The sequence below is a fragment of the Mauremys reevesii genome, linkage group 9, assembly GCF_016161935.1.
Source record: "Mauremys reevesii isolate NIE-2019 linkage group 9, ASM1616193v1, whole genome shotgun sequence".
NCBI classification, from domain to species: domain Eukaryota; kingdom Metazoa; phylum Chordata; order Testudines; family Geoemydidae; genus Mauremys; species Mauremys reevesii.
Genome location: NC_052631.1, coordinates 79034713 through 79058488, shown reverse-complemented (window position 1 = coordinate 79058488; position 23776 = coordinate 79034713). Strand labels below are relative to the sequence as shown.

General features: G+C 47.0%; 1 protein-coding gene across 17 annotated transcripts in view; it reads right to left on the bottom strand.

Annotated features, from left to right (window-relative positions):
- Nucleotides 1–645: 645 nt before the first annotated feature.
- EFNB1 (ephrin B1) overlaps nucleotides 646–23776 on the bottom strand; it is a 143469-nt gene continuing 120338 nt past the window's right edge. For all 17 annotated transcript variants that reach the window (XM_039488889.1, XM_039488887.1, XM_039488883.1 and 14 more), the window contains 3 exons: nucleotides 11714–11806; nucleotides 4189–4317; nucleotides 646–1877 (listed from right to left, as the gene is read on the bottom strand). In XM_039488889.1, coding sequence (XP_039344823.1) covers nucleotides 1489–1877; nucleotides 4189–4317; nucleotides 11714–11806 — 611 coding nt within the window. In that variant the 3' untranslated portion in view covers nucleotides 646–1488. The remainder of the gene's footprint in view (nucleotides 1878–4188; nucleotides 4318–11713; nucleotides 11807–23776) is intronic.

The following is a 23776-nucleotide window of genomic DNA, read 5'->3' as shown; positions in this document are numbered from 1 at the left end:
AAGCTTACTCAGAATACCAACCTCCCCAGCTCAGCCAAGGCCAGAACAGCCTAACTGCTGTGGCCACTGAATATCTGCCCACTCCCAATATCGATGCAGTTTGCTTTCTCTTCCTCCTAGCCACCTTCTCCTGCTCTCTTCACACTTGCTCTAGCCTCCTGAGAATGTATCAAGTACAGGCTTCAGAGCAGGTATGACTCACTTCGTTTCCTGTCCAAATGGAAGCACTGTGGCCTGAACCCAAAGAGCAAACCAGCTTCAGGATCTGCTGAAACGACAGAGCCAAGAATGAACCCTGTGACTAAGTTACTGAATGCTCCCACCCTTTTCTCTCAGCCCAGTCCCAGATCCAGCCTGACTGAGGCGATCAGTGAATGCTGTCCTACTGCCCTCTCCCTGATGTTGGAGAAACTAGCTCAGCCTCTGTCCTAGGAAATGAGATCGGGCGAGGGCCATGCTATGAGGAAGACACACCTTTGGAGGAGTTCCCACAAAGGTTACTGTCTTGTGGAAGCGGAGGAGGCTCCTGGCTCTGGGTGGCATGGGGTAGAGCCCTGGATTCTCTCATGCACTGACCATTTGAGTTATATTTTTCTTCTTCTTCCCGCCCCATTTAAGCAGATAAACAAGAGTCGACTGCTACATACTGAACACAAAAGTTTAAAATGGCAAGGACAGCAGAAGGTGAGAGTTCGTGTTCTGGCAGAGCATGGCCAGGGGATTGGCATGGCAGAGGGAGAAAAGCACGCCAGAAGGCTGCAGGTGGTGGCTCAGAGTCCCACCAATATTTCACAAAAATAAAAACGTTACAAAAGTTAAAAAATAATTATAATAATAATAATAGTAGGTTGGGTTTGTCAGCCTCCTCCCTGCACAGGGTCTACGTCCTTGGCACGCCTACGCAAAGTGCTGCCGCAAGCTGCTCATTCCTCAGGTGAGTGGAGGTTCTTCTCTAGGGCCCACAAGTTAATCCGACTCCTAGGACAATCCTGGACCAAAGCAACAACCGGCACAGCCCCAAACACAAGAATACTTAACATAATATAGATGGAAAAGCTGAAAGGGACATCTCCAAAACAAGAGGGGGCAGAGTTTTGTGGTATCGCCAGGGGCATCAGAGTGAGGAAAGGCACAGCGCCCACACACAATGGCTGCTGCGCGCAGCTAGGGCCATATCACGGCTAGATGCGTCGAGAGCCAGGATGCAGTCTGAAGCAGGAGGAGGATGCTGAAGGCCCACCCTCGAGTCTTGGGATTACAAAAGCTGAGAACTACAAAACTAAATACAAAGGGGAAAACAGAGCGAGAGCGTGTGAGCGAGTGATCCACTATCTGGTGCGAGACCCTTGCGCTCCCCTGGTCTTGCCATGGGGTTCATTTCACTTCCTCCCTCACAGAGCGAGCACACTAGTGGGGAGAGCCAGCGGCTGCCCCCAGGGCCCTCAGCTCTCTAGTGCTCTTGCATTGGTAGGTTGCCGAGGCTGCTCCTCAGACCTTGTAGTAGATGTTGGCCGGGCTCTGAGGGGGCATCTCCTGGACAATGTAGACGGGGTGCCCATAGTCCCCGCTCACCTTCTCATAGTGAGGGCAGTAGTTATTTTCTGTAGTCCGTAAGGGGATGATGATATCGCTGGGTTCTGAACCTGCATTACCGCTGCACTTGGGACTGGCCAAGGTGCTAAGTGACAAGGCTGCTGCCCGCTGCTGGGTGTGCTTCCGGTGCCGCTTGCGGATCTTGATCAGGAGGACAACAAGGAAGATGATGATGAGGATGAAGATGACACAGCCAGCACCAATTGCAGCAAATACTGCCACCTTAGAGCTGAAGAATCCATCACTGCTACCTTGGGTGTTCTGCCCATCTTGGTTAACGGAGCCTGGGGCGTGGAGGAGAAAACAAGATGGATTAAAGTTAGGAAATGATCTTCCTGCCCAAACATTTAGTCATTCTCCCTCCACCTCGGGGAACCTGGGCTCTTCTCTTGCTTAAGCCACAAAAATAATTTACGTGGTCTCAGCCTAATCCCCTTGCTCCACTGCAAAGCCACCACACCCAATTTAGCAAGAGTGGTGGATGGGAATAGCAGAGGGAGCTACAGATCAGGGATGAGGTACACTGGTAGAGCTTTGGGGAAGAAGCTTGTACGCCTACCAGCACTTGGCCCAGCTCCAAATTCACCCATCTGCATAAGGAAAAGGAAACTCAGTTCACTAACGTACTGCAATGGCAACTGAAAAGTAGCTATTATAGGATGGGACAGAAGAGAAGGTTAAGATACAAGACTGGGCATAACCCAAGAGGCAGAGGAAGAGCGTTTGCCAGTTGATTTGAGGGGATAGGGGTTGAAGTTCAATCTAAGGCTTGGTCTATACTTAAAAGTTATGTCAACGTAGCTACAATGGTCTAGGGTGTGAAAAAAATCCCTGACCAACATCATTTTGCTGACATGACCATAGCTACGTCTACACTGAGGGCTGACAGCAGAGTGCTTCTGTTAATATAGTTAACATCGTTCTGAGAGGTGGTTTTCCTACAACAAAAAACCCATCTGCCGGTGTAGGCTATGTCTAGCCTGGTATAGTCCCCATAGTGTAGACATACCCTATGCTGACACAGGCTATGTCTAAACTATGGAGCCTAAGTACCTGGTTCCGTACTACCCCCAGATTTGAGGACACACCAAGGGGCTGGCAAGACCTCAAGAGCCCCCACTCTGCTGTATTTGCATCTCCAACCCTTACAGATGGTAGTCAGCAGCACAGCCCTTCCTCCGTGTGAACTGAGATAGCAGAGGCAACAGTCTGACTAGTGGGAGCATCAGACCCATTGATTCCAGGAGGAGGAATGGGTATATTCTGGAGGGACCCCAGCACAGCAGTGTCCACAGCGTATCTTCTTTCACTCTGCACGTACTGGGTTCCCCATCGATATAACCCCTATTACTCAGTCTCAAGAAGCAATGCAATCTCAGGATATGTTTACACTACAAGTGACGATGTGATCGTAGCACAAGTAAGAATACCCGTGTTAGCTGTAATCTAACTAGTTTGGGTAACAATAGCAGTGCAGACACAGTGGCACAGGCTAGCCACTAGAGTAGAATATTTACTCAGGCTCCCTAGAGGGCCTGTACTCTGGTTGCTAGTTTGTGCTGAAGCCCATGCCACCAGGTCTACACAGCAATTGTTAGCTTTAATCTAGCTAGCACAGGTAACGCAGGTGTGCCTGCCCATGCTACAATCACAGCTTCACTGGCAGTGTAGACATACTGTAAGAGAGAAACCTTGGACACTGTCAGACACTGTCGTCCCATTGTTGCCCCTTTTCCTCACCCTAATCTGACATTCTCTCTTTTCACATTTCCCTGACTGGACTGGAGACAGATGACTGTTCATATCCAGTCTGTAATCAGAATGAACCCCAGGAGTCCCTGCTCCTCCCAGAAGACTAGAGAGCTCTACTGAAAGTGGGTTCTGATGCCTGTAGACCTGCCATATCCTGTAACTGCCCCGCACCTCCCTCTAACCCCCAGTCCAAGGCAGCTCCAGACCCCCGAGGGGAGCAGTTTGGCTGCCTGTCTGTATCACAGGTGGAGAAACAAGCAGCTTTCCCCCACTTCATCGGATTCCACTTCTCTCTCTCAGCCGGGACAGGAACTCAGGAAACCACCTTCAAAGACCTTTCACCCAGGCTTCGCTCAAAAATCCAGGCAACCTCTATTCTTCCAACACCCCCAACTCTGCCTTGATAAACTGTCAGATAACAACCAATACAGAGGACAGCAGCAGGAAAGTGCTAAAAGAAAACTCCCCCTGCTTAAGACAATGGGGAGCTGAAAAGGCAGCTCCAGGAACTATCCTTCAGAGTCCAAGTCCATTCTGCCACTGCTCTGGACATTGGCAGCCTCTCACTGTCTATGCCCCTACCAACCAGAGGCTGAGCAGTGACATCAGGAGATGCCTGGTGAGGGAACCCCAGATGAGGAGTTTGCAGGAACCTGTGCGGAGAGCTTGCAGATGTCTGATCTAACTCCCTGCTCTAAGGTATCTCGATTTCCCTGGACTCTTAGAACTGAACTGGGCTTGGCTCCTCTGGCAATCAATAGCTGGTCCCGGCCCCACTTCCCTGGCCCCACTAAAAGCACTACTGTTTTTCCTCTCTTTCCTAAAATGCACAGGCAAACCTACCTGGCTTCCCAGGATCCTCCACCACCGGGACCTTGTGGCGTGGACTCTGTGTGGCTATTTTCACTGTATTGTCAGATTCCTTGCTGGGCCGACTGGTTGTCAGCTGCTCTGGGATCACAGCATTTGGATCTGTGAAAAAGAAAGACTGGATGAGAAATCTGCTTCCAGGCACTAGATTACAACATCAAGAGCTGTAGCTCTTCCTCCACCGTCAATCGCTTAAACATCACTCCTTACCCTGGTGTCTGAGGGCCCGTGTCAAACGTTGTTCAGAAAGGTGATGCAGCACAGCACTCTGCATGTGCACAAGTGCACTGCGGCAAGAGCCTGGGCTGGCCCTGTGCAAGGGCTACATGCTTGTATGGGCAGGAGGAAGGAATCAGAGGCACAGGGGCAAGGGATTGATGGGTAAGAGTGGGAGGCTTGGTAAAGAGGCTTAGGAACACTGGGTACATTTCCCTACTATGTATGGAGGGGCAAGCATTCTCCTTGGTTTTAAACATGCACTCTAGTTCTCGCGTCCCCCAGCTCCAACGCTGAGTGCTAGGCTAACCACACAGAAAAAGGGCCAGAGGGAACCAGAGTGATACAAGGCTTCTCTCCCTTGTTCAAACAACCAGTGTCCAGAACTCTGGGCCTGAACTGCCCCTTGTGTTCTATTGCATCAGCAAGCATGATTCCTGGAGGCAGGCACGGGTCCTGCCTTGGTTTTGCATTTGAAGCATTTCCTTTTAACTAGAGGATGTGTGATGGTTTGAGGTTAAGTCCCACATTTGAAAGTCATTCTCTAATCAGGTTTCAGAGTGGTAGCTGTGTTAGTCTGTATCAGCAAAAACAACGAGGAGTCCTTGTGGCACCTTAGAGACTAACAAATTTATCTGGGCATAAGCTTTCGGGGGCTAGAACCCACTTCATCAGATGCTTGGAGTGGAAAATACAGGAGCAGCTATAAATACAGGAAAGGATGGGGGTTGCTTTACCAAGTGTGAGGTCAGTCTAATAACAAATCAATTAACAGCAGGATACCAAGAGAGGAACAATAACTTTTGAAGTGGTAAGAGAGTGGCCCAACTTCACGAGTCTGTTTTTGAAGTTTTTTTGTTGAAGAATTGCCACTTTTAGGTCTATTATTGAGTGACCAGAGAGATTGAAGTGTTCTCCTACTGGGTTTTGAATGTTATGATTCCTGATGTCAGATTTGTGTCCATTTATTCTTTTGCTTAGAGGCTGTCTGGTTTGGCCAATGTACATGGCAGAGGGGCATTGCTGGCATATATCGCATTGGTAGATGTGCAGGTGAACGAGCCCCGGATGGTGTGGCTGATGTGGTTAGGTCCTATGATGGTGTCCAAAAACAGACTCCAACGTGAAGCTGCAGAACTGGAATTAATTTGCAAACTGGATACCATCAGATTGGGCCTGAATAAAGACTGGGAGTGGTTGGATCATTAGAAAACCTAAACTTAATTTCCCCAATACTAATTTATCCCTACTGTTACTCACACCTTCTTGTCAACTGTTTGTAATGGGCCACTCTCTTACCACTTCAAAAGTTATTTTTCCTCCCTCGGTATCCTGCTGTTAATTGATTTATCTCGTTAGACTGACCTCACACTTGGTAAAGCAACCCCCATCCTTTCATGTATTTATACCTGCTCCTGTATTTTTCACTTCATACATCCGATGAAGTGGGTTCTAGCCCACGAAAGCTTATGCCCAAATAAGTTTAACAGATTCTAGGACTGGAAGGGGCCTCGAGAGGTCATCGAGTCCAGTCCCCTGCTCTCATGGCAGGACCAAGTTAGTCTCTGTGGTGCCACAAGGACTCCTCATTGCTTTTATTCTCTAATCAGTCTCTGTGGTTTCCTCCACATTGCCTCTTTATGCAGGGAATGCTCTCCCTGAATTAATTTGTAAGGCTACTACTGTTTCCTCCTTCTAATCCCTCCACTAGACTCACCTCTGCTGTGACACTCACAAGAAACTAACCAGGCAACAATGATTTAGTTATAAGTCAAGGAGAGAGATGTGATTGAAATTTAAGACAATTCAGAACCATCAGGACCACCAAGTTGTGCAAGTCACTAACCTAATGTGAGGCATGATCTTATCTTCATTATGCTCCTCCCTTCACCTCATCTCGTCCTCCATTACAGTCAGTAATTGTTTACAGGGAGGGCTCTTTGAGGCAACACTATCTTCTGTGTGCACAAGGCACCCAGCACAATGGGGTCCCAATCCCAATTGGGGATTCTCGGTGTGACCACAATATAGCATAGGATCAGCTGCCTCACAAATCGACAGAGGGTGGTGGATGGTGGTTTCACACAGGCACCCCTTCCCAAGAGCAGTACATGTTAAAAGGTAGGACTGAAAACTAGGTGGCATTTCCTGAGAACACTCAAACATTTCTCCTGAACTCCGTCCGGACCCCAGCTCTGCCTGGAGGGTTTTGCACCTCATAGGGCTGGCCCTGGAAGCCAAGGGGTTACATGCTGCAGAAGGAGGCCTGGACTGGGCATATCTACCCCTGGGGTAACATCACGGACTTCAGAGGGCTACACCGACATGAAACTGGCCCAGTGTGTTCTACACATGTCAAAGGTGACCAAATGGAGATGAAGAGAGGAGCAGCTCAGAGTTTTGTGGGAAGAGTGCGCGCAAGGGAGGGTGCGGGGAAGTAAGGAGTCAGATCCTTCCTATCTGTTGCCAGAATGCAGGCATTTCCATTAGATTAAGTGTGACCCACGCATAGCTTCATTTCAAAAGTAATACAATCATACAGTCTGGCCCCAGACATGTACAGTGTGCTGCAGAACACTGCAGTACTGACAGCACAGGCCCTGCCCAGAGGAACTTACAATCTACGTAGAGAATGGCAGACACAATGCTGGGAAACCAACAGCAAGCAAAAAAGGAAGGCGCACAAAGCTGAAATGTGGTCCTGGCTGCTGAAGTGACACAGGGAGCATTGCATCAGCTGCCATATTTAATGTCATTTTGTTGGCTTCAGCAGTATCTGTTATATGGGTCACTGTCTGAGGGCCTGTGAGCAAAGCAGGGTTTGAAGGAGGGATTTGCAGGAGGGGCGTGAGGCTGCGTGTTGTAAGACTCAGAGAAAACATTCCCCGGACAGCCTTGGAAACGGCACAAAAGGAATTTTTAGACCGAAACAGAATAAGCAGAGGGTCCAAATAGGAGGGCAAGCAAGTGACCAGTGACAAGACATAGGTCGGGCTAGGACCTCAAGCATAAGAGTGAGACTTTGAATCCGATATGGAGCCTGGAGAGAGAGACAGAGAGAGAGTATGGACACTGCAGATCATGGCTGGTAATGCTCCGTCTTGAGCCAAAGGCCTGTGCTGCTTTTGCATAATATCCTCAGACCTCTAATCTCAGTGGTGAGCAAGAGAGACAAGCTGAAGACAAGCGCCAGCAATCTGCTTCTTTTTAAGCCCATTAGGAGTGACATTGCCTGAATAGCTTTTAGTCTGGGGAAGTTTAGGCAATACCCTTGGCTTGGAGGGTGGGAAATCCTGCCATCCCCTTCAAGGCCAGACGTACTGGAGCAGAAACAGCAGTGAGTCAAACAAACATGAAGCAGAGGTAGATTCCTGGATAAATCCTATACGCACCAGGATCTCCACTTTGGACAACATTACAAACTGCATTTTGCTGTAACCAGTTGGGTGAAGCTTGTGTGGACTCATTGCCCATGGGCCTTTTGGACCATAGTAATGGCTTAATATTAAACACTAACAATATGTGACAAGCGCCATTAGGTATTTTGTTCCCCCCAAATGTTTCCACCTAGGGTTTAGGAACAATCACCTGAAGCTGGGGTATTTTGGCTGCCCTCTTGCCCTCCCCAGAAAGGGAGCTAATAAATGTGTCCCTCTATCCCAGTTTAACACAGTCATGGAGTTTTAAAACCTTGTGAGTATCACACAGAAATGAGCATGTCATGGGTGCTGCTGGGAGAACCCAGAGCTCCAGACCCACCTCCAAGGCATTTCTTGCTCATTGATGAATAATGCAAGTAGCTCCCCTGGTGGTAGCAAAATGTCACGGAGCAGGGAGGGCATTTGAAAGAGCAGAGCAAGATGGCTTCCTTGGTGCCTCGTTGGCAAGACAATGGTCTGTTCGGTATCAGTGGAGGGTGGGCAACACAGACAAGCCAGCTTCACCCAAGCCAGCTGCAGCCATATCCCCCATCCTTCCCCTTCATGTCCATCTGATTATGTGCCCAATTTTACATTCTAAAGTGACCACATCAAACACAACACAAGGAGCAAAGATGCCTCACCTACTCTGGCTGGAACTCTACTAACAAGCAGACCAAAGGCATGCACGAGACTTGACTGAGTGTGGCAAACCAGGAGCAGTCTGAGAGCAGAGCAATTCCTGTTACTGCTCCCCTGGTCTGGGAAGTGTGACATGATGCAGAAAGGAAAGAGGCCAACCCACAGGAGTTACTGAAATAGCAACATCAAAGCTAGTCCTCTCCTCAAAGGAGCATTAACAAAACAGGCAACAGAACCAGACTAACTGCCAAATGAAAACCACGGAACTAACATATACTATGTTATACATATGCTAACTTCAGCTTCAGTCAGTTGCTGGCTGCTGCTTCCCATCCCCTATTTTGCTGTCTTCTATTTAGAGTGTAAGCTCTTCCGGACAGGGACCTTGTCTGCCTCTTTGCCTGAAAGGCATCAGTCTAGAAAGCACAGATGAAAGGGCAGTCATAAAGAAGCATTGTCTTTAAGGGAGGGCAGAGGCATTGGGAGGCTGAGAGAGAGGAATTTGGGGACATCACAGGCTTGGAACATTTCAGTACTTTGGGGGAAACAGTTTTTTGTTGGTGTTTTTTTTAAGATTCCTTCTGAGCTCCGGTGCATAGGTCTGCGCATATTTCCAACAAAGGCAGCTGAGTGAACACAAAGGAATCTAACTTCCCAGGGCAGCAGCACTATTCCTTTTCTTTTGTTATAAATACTGGCTCCAAAAACATCAAACAAAATAACGAAAAGCAGCCATTATGAGCTCTGCATCCAGGGAGTGATCTGGAGTCAGGCCTGTGGCATCACTGGGGCCCAGAAGAACTCCATAGATTGGGGAGAGAATGTTTTCAGAGAGCTTCGACCATCAGAAAAAAATTACACAGCAGAGCACAGTTAAAGGACTCAGACAGGTCATGGTTACACTACAATCCCTTATTCTGGGGGCATTTCCCAAGGAAGCATCAGATGTCAGAAAGAATTCGGTGCCTCAGCCCTGTTCCCACAGCTGCCCCTTCTCCATGCTAGGAGCCATGACCTCCTTGTAGAATCCCAGCATGCACTGGGAAAGCTCATGGAAGGCCAAGGAGGCTGGGCCATGTTGTGCCTCTTGGAATTAAATTGCAGCTCCAGACATGCCATTTAGATGAAGCTGTGATATCACTGCCAGAGTATCTCACAGCACAGAAGGTGAAATTCATTAGTATTAGGGGAAAAATCGCTCTCCCCTGCACACACTGAAGGGCCCTGGGCAACAAAATGACAGACTGATATCGCCTACAAATATGCAGGGGACTGCTCAAAGGATGGTAATGGGGGAACAGCCAAGGCCCTATGCAATGCAGTGGATTTTGTAACAAGACCTACAGCCACCTTCATTGTTAATATTCATGAGCATGTAGTGCACTGTGTTGGTAGATGCATTATCACCTTCAGGATCTATCCCACAGAGAAGATAAGGCTTCTGCCAGATCTCACCTGAACTGCTGATATTGAATGCCCGAGGTTCTAGTTGAGGCTCCCTGGGTCGGCTATCTGCAGAGGGTGGCCTGCAGAAACTGCAACTGCTAGAATGCAATTCTAAGTCTGGGCAACATGGCTTCTAGGACCTGTATTCCTGACTGGTTGCAATAAATTCCATTTTATGCAAACTAGAGTAATTGTTGGGCTTCTAGCAACTTGCCAATGTGCCTTTTGCCTGCTAAGGTTTGAGGGATCCTTGCTTAGAGCTATTTCAGAGGGAAAGCCCTTGATCTCTAGCTCTCTCTTCTGATGGCCATCTCTCTCTCACGTCAATAATGGAGCAGGTGGGGAGACACAGAAAGGTCCCATTTTAGTTTAAAAACTGGATTTTCTTGCAGAAAGCAGTTTTTGCCATCTTACTTTGGAGCAGAATAGTTCAGACTTGAAAGTTGTGTCTAGTTTATATATTAGGCGGGAACTGAGAACAGGCCAATTCAGCACAGGCTAAACAACTTCAGCTATTTCTAGAGAGACCTGCAGCATTCAACATTCAGATTTGTTCTTCCAGCAATGAGGAACATGGCAACTCCCTTTATGTACTGCACTGAGGAAGCTGGAGGACTCTGCCTTATCACAGAACAAACCCGTTTCAGTTGACCATCCATCTCAGAGTCTGAGCTAGTTTCCAGCAGACTCATAAAACCAAGGTGGGGTGGAACTGACACTTACTGTAACTTGGGCTCACAATGCTGTGTGTGCATAAATGTTGGCCAAAAAAGGGCCCTAAAACTCAAACTCTGCTGAACAATTGGCAAACGTCACTGCTCAAACAACAGTTGCCCTGCTCTCCCTAATCAACATGCCAGACTATCGCCAGTAACCCCACTTTGGGCCTAGAGAGGAAGAGGTTGCTATAAAAAGTTGCTGGAACTTTCTAAAGTGTTAGCACCAAAGGGAAAAAAATAATTCCAATTAGATCTCTGTTTTGGAGAGACCACCCCCTTGTGGGAAAGTAATGATGGAACATTCAATTATTAGATGGAAACAGCTCATTCCATTAGCAGCCAATGAGAATATCTGTTGCATGGGCTCTCCCAGACAAGGCCATGAATGCTTCAGAATCTTGAAATATGACTGGCTGCTAAACTCAAATGATTTAATCCTCTTCATTATCAAAATGGCATTCTAACAATTTGGGCCAGGGGTTTGGGGGTGTTCACAACCAGAGGTGTCAAGACTGGGGCACAGGAAAATAAAGTATAGGAAACAACCCTGCACTGTCCCCTGGATTACAGGGGACTTCATAGGTCTTCTCTCTCTCTCTCTGTTTCTCCGGTATGTCTGGAGCAAAGATGGGTCAACCCAAAGGCATCATCATTACCTGTATTTTACAGCATCAAGTGAGCCAAAGGCTTCTGGGAACCGTAACATTTATTATAAAATGGATCAACATAAATTAGTGATCAAATACAAAAATATCAAACTAGCTCCTCCCTCACCCACTTCCCACAAGATGTCACAATTAGGATAAACAACTCAACCAAAAGACACCAAGTCTTCAGTCCTGTCCAGCTCAGTCCCTTCATGAGAAGCCTCCTGTAGAGTTAAGTTTTAAACCTGCTGTCCCAATGGTACTTTGTCAAGCTCCCACGAAGGGTTCGCCAGCACTTCTCAGCAAGTATGGACTGCAGGCTTAGGCAGCTATGTAAAACATAGCACATTTCATTTCAATACTGATTTCATGTCCAATGAGAAAACTCTAGAGGACTGGAGTGACTCACCCTGCCCCACTTTCATGACAATCTTCATAGAGCGTGTCTGGCAGACTCCACCTTCTCTATTCTCCAGGCCTTCCAGAGTCCCATTGGAAGTGGCTGCAGGGAAAAAGAAGACTCGGTTAAAGAGCATTTATTAAATGGAAAGGTCTTCAAGAAGGCAAGGGAAGAGGCATAGATTAACATGGGGGCGGCACCCCGAAAAGAGTGGTTCAACAGTTACTCTGATCTCATGTCTGTGCTGAGCTAACCTAAAGGAACGGGGAGCAGTTTAAAGATGATTGCTTGTGTCTCTGCAGAAACACAGGAGGCTTCATGTCTCTTTGCTAAGCAGTGGGATGCAGTGCTTTAGACCTTTATTCAATGGTTGGTCACCTCAGGCTAGCTGTTCAGAAAGGTCCCAAGAAAACCCTTGAAGGCTTCTCTTAACATTACTATCACAAAATTCTGTTTACAAACATCAGAGTAAGGGAACGAAACTGAACAAAGGAATTCAGGGTACGTATCAGGAAAACCTCCTGAGAGCAGGAGCCAGTTAGGCTACGAAATAGTATTATATGAGTCCTAGTAACAGTTTTTCCATCTCTCCCCTGATGTGTGCATTCATTCCACAATGTTCTCACCTCCCTCCCCACTTCTAGCCTTGGGTCAGGATATTTATGGGCTTCCTCATTCTACAGTCCTGAACACACAGTAAATGTTTAACACACCGAACTCTAGTCTTCTGTAGTCTTCTCCAAATCCCAGCTGCTCCGCCCCCCAGTTCCATTCACTCAAACCTCCAGCCCATTAAAATAGTTATCCTGCTGCTTGAACTGGTTGCTGAGCTGCTAATTAGATTGTACTCCAAGGAAAAAAGAGAGACCGAATCTGACAAAGGCCAAGGCTCCCACTCCACAGCCACAGCACAATGGGGATAAAAGCTGCAGAGAGGCAGCCAGGGCACTGGAAGAGAGGAACGCTCTGGAAGCTGAACTTTCCAAGCCATAAACCAGAGAGATTCTCTCCATCACTTTGTCTCCCCTTAATAGGGAGCTTGTTAACCCCATGAGGACAAAACATGAAATGTTCTTTTCACCAACTGGTCGCTCTCCCCCTCTTAAGGCTGGTTAATGGCTTTCTGAGCAGCCTGGGGGCTGGCCTAACACTTAAAGGGGCTGCTACTGCTCAGAAAAGCTGTGGCAGCTGATGGACAGACTCCAGCCATCTTATGGAACAGGGTCTACAGGCCTCTCTCCCCTCCTTATTATGGTGTCTCCTTCTGAACCATTCCCCTGCTCCAGCCCCATAGCAGCTTCTCTTCCAAGAGGCACAGTGCAACACTCGCTGAGCTCAGATGATGTCTGGAATATGGGCTGCTAGAGCAGCACAGACCAGTGATCTGTCTAGAACTTGATTATCCCGCCTCCTCCTCGTGTCACTTGATAAGATTGGTCCATCTGTGCAGCATGGCTTCAAGGAGATGCTGCAGAGGAAGCAGACAGTTCTCGCTCACGCTCACTCACCTCTTCCCACCCATGTAAGAAGGCTGAGGAGAGATTTCTTCCTGCCCCCAGCTACTGCTGAGTTTATGATCTGAAGCCTGAGGACTTACAGCCCTGAAAATGTTTACCTGAGAGCATGTCACAGTAGATGCTATTCTTACACCAAGTTTTTCCTTTAATTTTTTTTTTTAAAGGAGGATTGGGGGATCCACTCCACACATGAAGTGTAAGCAGCATCAGAATGAGCTCTCCCCTGACATCTGGTGGTGAACTGTGGAAAAGAAGTTCAGGGGCTGATCTCGTTTGCATGGGCACACCCACCCTGCCTAGCATGATGGGACTGCGTGCCCAAATAATCACTTTGGCTGTTGTGGGATCCCCAGTCTCTTTGTTATTGGGGCAGGAATAACAAAGTGTTGTTATTTTAGTTATGTGAATCAAGGACAGTAGAACTGTACTTGGCAGTTTATGACTGAGGAACTCATCCTCACCTAAGCAGCAGTTGCTAGGCAAGGGACATGGATTCCAAAGCCCACTAAAAGGAGAAAGATTTGGGACAGACGTTTGTACTTAGAAGTGTAGGCTCTTTCTGAGGTTCCTAAAACTTTAATTTGACCCCTTTTTTCTCTCTCTCTCCACTATATAATAATAGAGCTAATTTTGTCTTCATCAGGAGTCTTGTTACAGGCTGCAGAGCTAAAGTTACTGGGTTGGTGGTTCTGATCAAGAGGACTGTTCAGGTGTACCAGCAGTAAGAGCTGAAATCACTGAGAGCTGTGTATGGGGGCCTGAAGATATATTGGTGAGTGGCTAGTGCAGAGGTGCAGCTAGCTGGGTGGCTAGCAGTGAAAGACTGCAGCAGAACCCACAGAGAGGTGTGGCAATTGGTCATCAACCCGAGCAGCCAACTATGTAAGGTACCCCCATACCTTCCACAACTCTGGGGTTGCACTGACCAAAGGACAGAAACTGTGGGTGGCGTGACTGTTGGGTTGCTGAACTTAAGACCCTGAAGGGAAAAGGACACTGCCAAACTTGCTTGGGGTGGGTCTTTTGCTCATGGTTTGTGTTATGAATCCTGTTTGTGGTGTTTCCCCAACATAATGCTGCATTGTTTCCCTCCTTTATTAAAAGGCTTTTGCTATATATACTCAGACAATGTGCTTGCAAGAGGGGAAATATTGCCTCTTAGAGGAGCTGGGGTGGTGGCATCTAATTTTCCCAGGTCACCGGGTGGGGCTCAAGCCGGATTTTATTGTGTTATTGAAAAGGAACCCCTAGATACTGAACCCATCCTTGCTGCCAACTCAGACGGGCAGAAGGGTTACCTGAAGCATAAACGATTCAGCATACAGTCTGGAAGGATGGTCTTTCAGTTAAAGCACAGGACTGAGATGGAAAAGATCTGGGTTCAGAATCCAGGCTCTGCTACATAGACTGAGAGACCTCAGCAAGTTCCTTGATCTCTTTGTACCTCAATTTCCCATCTCTAAAACAAGGACAATACCACCTCCTTTCTCCACCCTTTATCTGTTTTGCCTACCTAGGATGCAAGTTTTGGAACAGGGACTGTATCTTACTATATATCTATTCAGTGTCTAGCACAATGAGGCCCCAATTACAGTTGGTTTTTACAGGCACAACCATAATGCAAATCATAAATAAAAGTATCTGGGAGACATTTTTATTGCCAGGAATAAAACTTTGCTGGTTATTTTTTGTTTTGCAACCATTTCATACCAATAAAATACAGTACACACAGGAATTACTTTACAGACCACTTGAACGCACTCATCTCTGAGCGCAGAAGAGAAAGTGGCTGTTTAACAGCACACAGCAACGCCAGGGCCACTTAAAAAGACAATGTTTCCCATGGTAAGGAAGCAGTTCTGAACCAGGCCCTTCGTCACCCACACCTCATCCTTAAAGCTTATGGGCCCTTCATTGTTCCCTCTGCCCCCAGTGGGTAATTCCCCTTCCTCCTTGAGGTGCGTGATAGGAACATGTATGTATGCACAGTGTAAATTATACTTATATAATTACACACTGTGCATCAAAGAATGTAAACTCAGAGCCCCAATGGAGTTGAATGGCTATCATTTCAGGGCAGAAGTCAGTTAAACTCACATTAACTTTTTTTTTTTCCCGTCTGTGCAGATTAAGTCTTTTTTGTTCCTGTGGGAGTGAAGTAAGGCACACACCTCTTACTGTTATGGAGGAAAAAATGACACACCAACATGCTCAAGAGCCCCCTCTTGTGACTAGAGCAGCTCTGATATGCCTGCCTGTGTTACGACTAGGACTGGGGGTCATGTGTGGTTAGGAGCTTGGTTATACTATATACAATCCTAACAAGCACCATATAATTATCAAAAGGGAAACTGCTGTCTCTCTGAATTTAGAATGACGCCCCAGGATAATCCTGGCCCTCCAAGAGTGGGTGCTGTGGGTGGGAAGTGGAGTCCCTTGATATGGATCTTTTCACCTTTGCCTTCTGATCCCCGACCTGCCTGTTATATGGACGGTGCCATAGTAGTTCAAAACAGAATCTGGCCAGGATATCTGGGCTAATCCCCATCCCTAACTCCTGCACAGAGCACCATGCCATATTTAATAGTCAAAGAACAGGATAGATGGTTTGGGCCTGAGCCCTTCCCTCCCTCTGTAGCACAAAGAGTCTTATTTTAGGGGAAACACAGGAAACTGATGACAGGTGGCTGACTGGAATAAACGCATCAGGAATGCAAGGGAATCTTTAGTGTTACAAATCTGATTCCATCTCAGCTAGGATGTTATGGGTAGCAGCCAGGGCCTAAAACAAGGTATCTTTCCTAGTGACCCAACCCAAACAAATAGGGTTCCAGGATTATTCAGTCTGGTGCCTTGGTCAGAGCCAATAATCAGTGATTCACCGGAAGGTACAGGCCTTCCGTAGCGTACCTAGTTAACGGCACAATGCTTTGCGCAGAGAAGGGAAACTGCCTGATGAACCCACAGGAATCTGCTGATGCTCTGAAGCAGATGATCAGATACTTCCTTAATATGAAATAGCTACAAATGTTATTAGTGATCAGAAAGTTATCCAGCCACAGGGTGCCTTGATAACCCTCCTGTGGCACCAATTTCCCAGGCCACCAACTCTTCATTGCCTGAAGTCTTATTTCACTGTGTGTTTGGGATTCACAGGCTGTTGGTGACAGAGCCTCTAATGAAACTATCAGCCCTAAGTCAACTGGATGGAAGGGCAGGGGAAGTTTCCCTTTGAGAACCATGCTAACTATTTCCCTCTCTTGGTCAGGCCCTGAACTCAGATCCCTCACAGCAGCATTTTAGGGAGATTAATTCCTCTGTTAGGACAAAGGAGTAGCTCCAGAAGCAGAATGGGTGCTGGAATTATTTTTATGGTAGGAATGCTGAGAGCCACTGAACCAAACTGTAAACCCTGTATATAATGGAATCCACTTCAAGCCAAGGGTGCAGCAGCACCCCTGACCCCAGCACCTATGGGAACAAGGAGCGATATGGTTCCCTCTTATGCTTTCTCACCCTGCCATGTAAATTCAGGTCAGGTCTTAGTCTTCTAGAAAATTTGAAGCAGATAATCAGTGTTACTGGCCTCTAGCCCACTTTTACCAATTTACTATCCATGTTGAGAACTGTCTACTCAGTCCACCACTCAACCGCGTCTGTCAAAGTGGGTATTCAATCACGAAAGCTCATGCTCCAATACATCTGTTAGTGTATAAGGTACCACAGGACTCTGTCACTCAACTTTTGCGTATCAGAAATTACAATCAACATACACAATAACATCCTGTGTTCCAGACACAGGAGTGACAGGGTTCCCAATAAAACAAAGGGTCACTAGTGAGACAAGCAGGCCCATAACGAGTACTCTTCATTGAACTGACGAGCAGGCAAATGAGAGAATGGTGTTGTCGAGTTAGGGAGAGCTGTTAATTTCCCCTCAGAAACAGCAAAAAGAAGTTGGGTTCTTTGAAATCATCTGACCTACAAATCCTGAACTGCCCCTTTGTTGTGGGAAGACAGGAAAATTACCCTATTTAGAGGGCTGGAAGGTACAGAACAAGTCAGGGGGCACCCTTACGGACTCCATGATGACATGGGGATGGAAAGATGCCCGCACACTCATTCACCCTGCTGTGTCTAGGGTCCAGAATAAAAACAGAACTGACTATTGACCAAGAGCACAATTCTAGAACAGTTTCACATATAGGAAACTACACACACCCTTGCCTACCATTACAAGCATGGGGCTATGGGAACGCAGCAAGTGTAAACTGTATTCCATACACTCATGGCAGTCAGTTCCTCTCTGGTGGGCACAAGGCAAGATATTTTGTAAGATAAAAATCAAGGAACCCTCCTTTCCCCTGACCCCCTTGTGACTGGTTTATGGAAAGAAAGGGGGATTAGAAACAAAGAAAATTTAAAACTGTTGGATACATTTCTCCATCCATAAATTTCTACCCAATTACAGAGAAAACCATCCAGGTTCATAGGGTGCTCTACTCTGGTCCTTAGATCTAGGCAGTGAAAGCCCTTTAGACACAGGAGCACAAAGCTGCCCTTGACGGCACCCACCAGAGCCAAGGCAGTGGCTCCTGACAGAGGAAGAGGCTCACGGAAAAGATGGGTGCAAGCCGTCTCTCTGGAACCAAAGAGAGCATTGGCAGACATGGTGAAAGCAGGAGCCAGATCCCGAATCGCCCCACTCCATTCCAAAGCAGCAGCAGCCAGTAAGAGAAGGAGATCAATCTGACCTGCCATTGTAAACCACAACAAGGAGCTAGTGATATGGCAGAGAAGTGAAGATCACAGAATATTTCTAAGCCGTGTAAGACATTCAACTACATGGTGTGTTTGTACAGCCCTGCTGTGATGAGCATCACCACTATGCCCTCTCCACAAGAGTATCAGTGCCACATCCTCAAGCCAAAGCAGCAGCAGCTGCAATGAGGAGACTGGATTAGTATCATGCCCCACCATGTTTTTTGCTGCAATAGGAAAAGTCCCTTAATTAGGATAAGCAGGAGCTCAGCAAAGCCAGCCTTAGTGGCACTGGCCATACTGGCATTTTCTTTTAGCCACATCAGTTTCTGCAGGATTTTTCTTTTTTGCCAGAGCAGGGAATGGGAGCCTCCGCTGTGCAAACTCTCTTTTCATGGACTTAAAGGGAGTTCAGCATTTGGTTTTGGGAGTTGTTAGAGGTCACCATTCATCTCAAGGGAGAGTTAACCCTCAGACCCAGTGATAAGAATGTAATTGCAATGCTGTTAACTACATCACTGCCAATCAAATTATGAGAAACACTCCGCTAATACAGAACTGTGAGCAGAGCCTGGGCTGTTGGCAGAGCATGCTTGTGGTTCCTAAGCATACAGCAAATGGAATGCTGAGAGATCGCTGAAGCTCACCAACTGGCTCTTACGTGGGGTATTAACATACCAGGTGGAGGTGAGGAGAATCCAGATACACAGGATTCTTCCTCTGTGTTCAGCTACTAGTAGCAGAAATGTCCTCTGTGTAGGGCCTTTCCCTGGGCCCCCTCATTACAGCTGGTCGTGTCCTGCTCGCCAGTGTAAATGCTTCAACGGTGTACAACAATTGGATTTTGGAGGCTCTGAAGCCATGGAAGGCGTACCTGTTGTCAGACAGACGCAGGGGTCTTTTAACTGGTCAATTTTGGATGGAATAAGATGTTGGATTTCTCTCCTGATTCCCTTTAGCAGGTCTCTGTTATGATTTGGGCCCCAATGCACAATCAACATACTGAGACTGTAGCAAATCCAAACAGTTTTCCTTTTATTATTCCTAAATACTCTGCCATCTGTGTACAACAGCCTGACGCTAGGTGCAGCCAAACACTGCACAGCTACAATATGCAATCTGGCTCTGCAATCCCTCTTCCTCTTCTCCAGAAGTGTGTCCCCAACATCCAGGAGCCCTTATATAGCCTTCAGTCAGGGCCTTTGCCTGCAGTCACAATGTTTTTCTTTTCTTTTAAAAAAGGTGACACCCCCGCCCCCTCCAGCAGAGTAAGATCTGATGAGCTCCCACCTCAGAGAGCTTAAGAGAAGCTCCAAGTGTAGGAACATTAGGCTCTTCAGCCACAAGTGGCCCTGCAGCTTGGGAAGGGGAGGCTGGGGCAATTACACTCCAAGAAAAGAGCCCATTATCTAGCCAGATGCTAGGTAGTAAGAAGTAGGTTCCCCAATGCTAAGTGCCTATTGATCTTATGGTTAAGGGAAAAAACAGCTGCACCACAGCAACCCCACTGCCTCCCTGCACCCTCCCCACTCCATTGGTTGTTCTGAACAGTGCGAGAGCACGTCATGGGGAATTTAAAAAAAGAAAAAGACGTGACTCTCAACTACACCCAGACAAGGACAAAACCCTCTAGGAAAACTTGGGTTTGGTTCTGTTGTAATTACAGGGTCTGGGAGAGTCAGGATTGAAATTCTGCCTATACGAGGCAGCTAATGAGCTAAGGACAAGGCAACAAGACGGAGACCCGCCCTTCACCAACACCCACAGGGAAGTGGAACCAACACACTTTCTCTAGTAATTTAGCTTTACACTTTTACTAAATTATCACAGATGGCTGTTGTTTCAGCAATAGGTTCCTTCTGTCCCATCCCACCCATTAAGCTTCCCTCCACCTTCCCCATCTATCCCTGTGCCTCATCTGTACCAGTCCTACCCATCAGACCAGTTTCTCTCTCCTTTCCAGGTCCTCCCCAGACTTCCTAAAAGCTCTATCAGGCAGGGCAATTTTTACTGTGTCTTTACTACAGAGTTTACCTAGCACCCAGGTATGAGCACCTGGGTTAATCTAGCTTGGGTGTCAGTGGCCACACTGCAAAGCTCTGCCTGAGTTATTGTGTCCTCATTGGTGTTGCACTCACCTGTGTGTGTCACTAGGACTTCTGGGGGCATATCCCACTGCTCTTTGTGCTGCACTAAAGATGAGCTGCTCTGTTTCTTTCCCAGTTAATTGTGGGAGAACTTATCTGTCCCTCTGGGCACATGGGGGGAAATTGTGGGAGGCACTGGAGAACTACCAGCAGGTTTAGCCTGTGCTCTCACTACGAAGTGAGCAGGTTACTAACTCGACTGAAAACAGCACCCGAGCTCCAGCCAGGCCAGCTACCCCAGGTTCAAAGCACCAAACTTGGGTGAAAGGGTTACATCTGTGTGGACAGGGAAGAAGGTTAGTGGCAACACCCTGCAGTGAAGACATACCCTAAATGTCTCAGATGCACATGCTGATAGGATTCTATGCAACTGCCCAAACTGCTGGAGGGTTTTAGATACAAATCTACTCCTGCATCTTTTTTAGCCGCTGCTTTTGCCTGCACCTCCCACTCCTGGCTTTGCACTTTCTTTCATGCCACTTCCTCCATGCCCTGGAGACCAGGGCATAGCTACCAAACTCCCGCTGAGCCCAGGGTAAGAGATTAGATGGGTCATAGGAACTGGAGGTGGAGAATCCAAGTCACTTGTCGCTTTCTCCCCAAGCGATCTTTAAGGATGTTTCCAGGTCACAAAGCAGAACCAATCATGTGTACAGGAAACCACAACCACAAAGCCTTGTTTGAAAAGCACAGCTGAACATGAAGGTATTGCATCCTCTACCCCTGTAGATGAAGTCCCATTTCCCCAGTGTTACCTGGGTGGTACTACCCTTCCTTTACTGCAAACAGCAATAACTGTAGAGGCTATTTCCTTTCTGGGCTATGCTGAAGGGAAACAGCCTGATGTGTACCTGATGCTTTGCTCTTCGTTTCCCGATATTGCCACCCCGCCCCCTGCAGACACATGCACACAAACCCCTTCCATCAGATCAGGAACTTTTGTTCAGTTACCTGCAAGAGCAAGTACAGGGAGGTTTGTGGAGGGTTTGGCAGGCAGGGGACTAGGATGCCGTGCTGTCACTCTGCCAAGGAGTTTGTGAACAACCTTTCAAACTGGAGAGGCAGCTGCACTGGGAAGGGGACTCTAAAGCCACAGAAAATGTGTACTGAAGCCAGTCCAGCCCTGTCCCAAACCCATATTAGTGCAGCATGTGAAAGGTTAGGGTTTCACACACCCTCCTGGCATCTCAGGAGCAGAGGATCTAAGCTTACTTTCCAGTCTGGGAATCTAAGGAGCAGCCAGCCCCTCTCTCTCTCTCTGTTTCCATCTACCTAGCTTTTTACATGCCCCATATCAGTATGGTAACCAAGAGCCTCTGTCACCTTCAAGAAGGCTAATCCGGAACTGCACCAGGCATCCTTTGTATTACATTTAATACATCAAATTCTTCATTTCTCTCAAGATGCAATTGCCTCATTACTCACTTGGGAACCCTAAGCTTTCTGTAGTCAAGGCTAACATCAGCAGCTCAGCAAGTGACCAAGGCTTGTATCTAATGTATGTTAAACAGAGCAGACTATAGCCTTTTATTGTTATTTTAAATATGAAGAGGCAGGCTGGGGGTCTTCAGATCCCAACCTGCAACATCCTATTGAGTAAGCAGCAGCCTGACAAAGGTAATGCTTGTAGATCTATCCCTTCAGAGCAAAGACAAAGGTAGTTGTCTGATCTAATCCAGGGGAGACTACAAGCATTCCAGAGCATGCTAGTTCTGGACAGGATGGCAAAGTGAAAAGGAATAGCCTGAAATTAAATTGATGGCTGCACCTAGATGAACTCTGGTGGGAGAGGGCAAGATGCTACAGATCAAACCTAGCCTATAAATCTCACTCCAAAGTATAGCTGCCAAGGTCCCCATGGTGCTCTTTCTTCCAGTGGTATGGTGCCTCTCAAACAAACAGAGAGGGGTCTTCACTGAGTGGCAATTAGAGATGGGCAAAACAATTTTGGATGAATAGTTTGGTGAACAATAAAAAATGCAGTTCTGGTTGACTCAAAACTGTTTGTGAATTTGACACAAATAAATCGGCCATTCACAAAATGGCCAGCCGTGATGGTAGTAGTGGTGCTACCACCACTTTATAGCACAGTGGTTAGGGCACTCGCTTGGGATGGGGGAGACCCAGGTTTGAATCTCTGCTCTAGAACAGACCCAAAAAGAAATTGTGTGATTGACATGCCAGATACTGAAAATGCTATGGCACCTCAAAAGACAAAAGCTGTAAACTAGTCTGCACTTGTCTTGGTCAAAACAGATTAAAAATCCCTAGGTTCAAATAGTATTTCTCAGGGTTAGTAGGCTCCGGACGGGCCCGTGCACACAGATTCAGAACAGGGATGCCATAGGCCCGAGTGGTTTCTATACACTATAACCCTTGACATTTAAGGGCTCCCTTTAGGAAGATGTAATTCCTGGATTAAAATGCCTGAACTTTCAGATCTTTAATCACAGACCAAGCTTTCATGGAGTGAAAGCTGGTGCTGAGCTCGCACTGGCTCCAGGTTGAAGCAGGTAGCTGCAAGCCAGACTTGAGTTACATTCTGCACTCCCCCATTGTCCTAAGCAGACACTAAAGATGCATGATACACACACACACACACACACACACACACACACAGGTTCCCAGACAGTTTGTCCCTCTAGTCTCCATTGCAACAACAGCACCTGGCAGCTGCCCTTTTGGAACTGATTCCTGTCACCTATAACCCTTTTTGCAGATGCTAAAAGGAAACTTACTAAAGAAATGGGTCAGCAGAAACAGTCATTGCACCATCAAGTTTCAATACAGATGCTGCAGAGTGAAGAAAGTAGGATCTTCTCAACAACCAGAGACAGGAAAGACTAAACTAAACTAGTTCATTCTCCTACGCAAGAAACAGGGCAAAATTGTTACCTGCAGTGTCTTCACCAATCTAGTTTTAAATATCCCCAAGTCACACTCCTTCCAACACCTCCCTTGAGAGACCCACAGTCTAAGCACTCTATTACAAACTGTTTCCACATTGCCAACCCTGAGCATTCAGAAACCATAAGTCCTCCCCCGTCCAAAGCAAAAAAAAAAAAAAAAAAAAAAAATTAGCGTAATCATGAGTTTTTAAAATGAATACGTTTTGGGCTCTTTTTGTTTGCTTCCAGGGTTCACATTTTCAGGCTTTCCTACACAGCCACGAGGGATAATGAAAACTGAGACTCTCAAAATCAGAGGATTCCAGAAGCGAGGTCTTTAAAAACCCTGACTACAAGAGTTGGCCACACTGCTATTTCCCAATATTCAATCTAACATTACCTTTGCTTGATGATATCACCACTCCTCCTTATTTGTCCATGAAAGCCCTGTGTACCCTGCTTCCATATGGGCCCCACTTGGAAGATGCAGTCTTAATAAGGAGTCTTAATGCTGGAGGCTCCATCAAGTCTTTATATTGTTCAGTTTCTCTTGCAAAGGGCTAAGCAACAGCCAGTATTTTACTACCGGGACAATAATTTTCACTGGGCACAGACATAGCAGCATGGCTTGGGGATATACAGTTAGTGCATTAGCCATTTACCTCCAGAGACTGAGGCTCAAGTATTCCAGCACTTGAACCAATACACAGCAATTTAAACTAACCAAAATAAAGATCTCTGAATATTTCAAGAGGCTGG